The sequence below is a fragment of the Ahaetulla prasina genome, chromosome 17, assembly GCF_028640845.1.
Source record: "Ahaetulla prasina isolate Xishuangbanna chromosome 17, ASM2864084v1, whole genome shotgun sequence".
NCBI classification, from domain to species: Eukaryota; Metazoa; Chordata; class Lepidosauria; order Squamata; family Colubridae; genus Ahaetulla; species Ahaetulla prasina.
Window position 1 is genome coordinate 3445693 of NC_080555.1, and position 4308 is coordinate 3450000.

General features: G+C 53.8%; 1 protein-coding gene across 1 annotated transcript in view; it reads left to right on the plus strand.

The window, feature by feature from the left end:
- The first annotated feature begins 375 nt into the window (after positions 1–375).
- SLC50A1 (solute carrier family 50 member 1) overlaps positions 376–4308 on the plus strand; it is a 13982-nt gene continuing 10049 nt past the window's right edge. Inside the window, exons 1-3 of the mRNA XM_058160637.1 lie at positions 376–570; positions 2293–2370; positions 2877–3000. Of these exons, the coding sequence (XP_058016620.1) occupies positions 497–570; positions 2293–2370; positions 2877–3000 (276 nt within the window). The 5' untranslated portion in view covers positions 376–496. The remainder of the gene's footprint in view (positions 571–2292; positions 2371–2876; positions 3001–4308) is intronic.

A 4308-nucleotide genomic window follows, 5' to 3' on the forward strand; every position in this document is an offset into this window, starting at 1 on the left:
TTCTTTTCCTCTCCTCTCCTTTCCTTTCCTCTCTTCTCGTCTTCTCCTTCGTTTCTTCTCTTTCACTTGTCCTTCCCTCTTCCTCCTCTTTTTTACCCCTCCCTCACTCTCATTTCCCCCTTCCTTCCTTCCTTCCTTCCTTCCTTCCTTCCTTCCTTCCTTCCTTCCTCCCTTTCTCTTTCACTTTCCCTTCCTTCTTCCCTCATCCTACCTTACCCACCTCTCCCTTCTTCCTTCCCTTTCACTTTTCCTTCCTCTCTTCCTTCCTCCTCCCTTACCCCTTCCTCCTTCCCTTCTTCCTTCCCTCCCACTGACCCGCAGCGCCGCGCTCCCCTCGCAAAGCGCCCGGGCGGAGCAGCGCGATCCGCCCCCGGAAAGGCGGAGCAGCTGGGCGCTTCGTGCCCGCCCGTTCACCGGCCTGCCTGCCTGCTCGTCTCCCGGGGGCAGCGGAGGATCCGGAGCCGGTGAGAGGGAGCCTCCCGGGGGCCGAGCCGGGATGGAGGGGGCGCTGCTGCAGCTCCTGTCCTGGAGCTCCCTGGTCTTCACGCTGGGCATGTTCGGCACCGGGCTGTAAGCAAAGCTGGGGGGGCTGGAAGCAGAGCTGGGGGTTGCAAGCAGGGTTAGAAGGCTGTAAGCAGAACTGGGGGGCTATAAGCAAGGTTGGGGGTTTTAAGCAGGGCGGGGGGCTGTAAGCAGGGTTAGAAGGCTGGAAGCAAGACTGGGAGGCTGGAAGCAGAGCTGGGGGTTGCAAGCAGGGTTAGAAGGCTGTAAGCAGAACTGGGGGTTCCAAGCAGGTCTGGGGCCTGTAAGCAGAGTTACAAGGAGAGTTGGGGGGCTGTAAGCAGAGTTAGAAGGCTGTAAGTAGAGCTGGGGGTTGCAAGCAGGGTTGGGGGGCTGCAAGCAGAACTGGGAGGGGTTGCAAGCAGGGTTGGGGGGCTGTAAGCAGAGTTAGAAGGCTGTAAGCAGAGCTGGGGTTGCAAGCAGGGTTGGGGGCTGTAAGAACTGGGGGTTGTAAACAGGGTTGGGGGCTGTAAGCAGAGTTAGAAGGCTGTAAGCAGTGCTGGGGTTGCAAGCAGGTTAGAAGGCTGTAAGCAGAACTGGGGGTTACAAGTAGGTCTGGGGCCTGTAAGCAGAGTTACAAGGAGAGTTGGGGGCTGTAAGCAGAGTTAGAAGGCTGTAAGCAGAACTGGGGGTTCCAAGCAGGTCTGGGGCCTGCAAGCAGAACTGGGGGGTTGCAAGCAGGGTTGGGGGGCTGTAAGCAGAGTTAGAAGGCTGTAAGCAGAGCTGGGGGTTGCAAGTAGGGTTAGAAGGCTGGAAGCAGAACTGCGGGGCTGTAAGCAGGGTTGGGGGGCTGTAAGCAGAGCTGGGGGTTGCAAGCAGGGTTGGGGAGACTGTAAGCAGAGTTAGAAGGCTGGAAGCAGAGCTGGGATGCTGGAAGGATAGCTGGGTGGGGGGGGCCCCAGGAGGCAGAGTAGAAATGAGGGGAGGGGGACTAGCCTTGTGGCAAACTGAGCCCACCCCCAATCCCAACCCCAGTGCGCACTTGGATGCAAAATCCAGCTTGGAGGTTCCGGGTGGGTGGAGCAGAGTTCTTACCTGTCTGCTCAGGTGAGCTGGTGAATGATTGTCCAGGAAACAGATTTGCATAAAGGAAGGTTGGTGGTTTGTGTGTGTGTGTTTGTGTGTGTGTGTTGACACCAAGAAGTAAACTCTGGGGTGTGTGTGGATTTTCCCCTCCCACCTTTTTTCGTGGCTCAGCCCCATAAGCATAGCACGAGCCCCCAGTGCTTAATTATATGGGGCGCGGGGGGGGTCTTAACTTAGGGGCAAGGCGGTGGGGCCAGGAAGATCCCCACCCACCCAGCTATGGGGCAAGCAGCCCCCATAGACTTCTGTGTGTGTCTGTGTGTCATCACAACTCCAAAAAGGTTCGCAAAGCATATCCATGGGGCAGGGTTTAGGGGAAGGTGGATGAGGGACCCTATCTGGGGAGAATTTTGGAAGAAACGACAAGCCAAGCAACTTAGTTGTGGGTCTCGGGGCCCTGCTAGATCCTGCCCCAAATGGCTTGCAAATGTAATCAAAATTGATATTTAAAGAATTTTTAAAACAAAACTATTTAAAAAAAAAACCTAATTAAAACAACCCCAATTAAAAGGACTTGAATGGGGCGGCTGGGGTTGAATTAAGGGTGGAAAAATAGAGAAATAAATTAAATTTCCACAGGGAGGGAGGTTACCGGGCAGGGAAAGGGGGCGATGTAACGTTTGCCGTGGCTTGTCTCGCACTCAGGACCGACCTCCGCAAAATGTTTGCAACCCGCAGCGTGGAAAATATCCAGTTTCTTCCCTTTCTGACGACCGATGTAAAGTAAGGCCACGAGCGATGGCGTCCCGGGGTAGCGGGCTGGACGGGGTTGGACTAAATGATCTCTGGGTTCCCCCCTGAGCCCCTACCTTACAAGGTTCAACCCTCAGGCGTATTTGTACGATCGATCAGCTCAACGATACGGTCTCCTGATAAGCGAAGGGGAGGGGGGGGCCCCATCAAAATGAACAAAAATCGAAAAAAACTTAAAATTGCCAAGGAGTCCTCGAGCTTACGACCGGAACGGAGCCTGACATTTCGGTCGCTAAGTGAGATATTGGTTAAGTGAGCGTGGCCCCGTTTTACGATACGCCTTTCCCACCCGAGGTCGTAAAGTTGGGGGGGGGGGAAATTCACGGTGGTCTCACTTAGCGACGGAAATGTTGTGGCTCGGTTGCGGTCGTAAATCGAGGACTACCCGGGCGATTTAAGACGTGTCTGAGGAGGGGAGTGGGCTTGTCACTCAAAACTCTTGTTTCCTTCTCTCTCTCTCTCTCTCTGTGGATCAGCAACCTGAGTTGGCTAAGCTATGGTTTCCTGAAGGGCGATTGGACGTTGATCGTGGTTAACACGGTGGGCGCGACGCTGCAATCTCTCTACATCCTGGTTTATTTCTTCTTCAGCGCGGAGAAGGTGGGTGGGCTTGTCCCAAAGATCAAGACACCCCCCCAGGAGAGTGTCCCTCATTCTCTCCCCCCCCCCATAAACGAAACGCCTTGGCTGAAACCGCCTTCTGCAAAGCTGGCCCTCCAAGGTAGACTGCTCCTAACCTCCGAGTTCTCCTGAATATGATCTAACCTTGGATAGAGAGCTGGAGGAATGCAGATAATCCTCAACTTGCGACCACAAGGAAGCCCACATTGTAGATCGATAAAGGGAGACGTCGGTCCAAGGAATTTTGCCTCGCTTTACGACCTTTTCGTGCCACCGTTGTTAAGCAAGTCATTGCAGTCGTTAAGTCAGTAACGGGGGTGTGTGTGTGTGGGGTTCAGTGAATCCGGCTTCCCCGTCGACTTGGCTTGTCAGAAGGTTGCGAAAGGGGATCACGTGACCCCGCGACTCAGCGACCGTCGTAAACGCGAGTCAGTGGCCAAACCCTTGAATTTTGATCACGTGAGCACAGGGAATGTGGCGACGGTCGTAAGTGTGAAAAAGGGACATCAGTTGTAACTTCGAATGGTCACTAAACAAACAGCTGTAACTCGAGAGCTACCTGTGTACAGATAGTCCTCAACTTATGACAGTTCAAAGTTACGACAGACTTCTCCAGGGCTACTTCACGACCCAAATTCAGAGTTCTGACGGCCATGCCTCCTTCTTGGTCACGTGACCGCATATCGGGCGCTAAGCAACTGGTCCCTATTTACGACCGTTTCAGCACCCCGGCTGTCAATGACCACGATTTATAATTTATTTACTTTTCCGGGAAACCGTTGTTTATTTCTCAGTTTTCCCGCCAAAAACTGTCCATCGCGGACGATGGGTTCGCTTAAACGACCGCCGCATTCGTTTAACGACCATGGGGGATTTAACAACAGGATCGTAAAATCGGCCGCGGCCCGACCCGCTTAACAACCGCACGACTTAAAAGCCCGTCTCAATTTTTGGGGTCGTAAGTCCGAGGACTAACGAAAAGGCTTTCTTCTCCATTGCTCCCGAATTCAATTCCCTCCGGGGAAGCCTTGGGGGGGGGGGACGTGTCTCGAACCCGCATCCCCCTGGGCTTCCCATTTCCTGGTTTTGCACAACTTTTACAATCCGGTAAAGTTTGCAAAGAGCCTTTTGAGATTTTTTTTTTTTTTGGACCCATGTTTGAGCAGCTTTGGGGTTGTCCCTCCCTCCCTCCCTCCCTCTGTTGACTCAAGAGGACTGGTGACTTGAGTCAACATAAGCTCTTGTCCCCATCGTTCAGTTGTCCAACTCCGCCTCTTGGGCCCACGT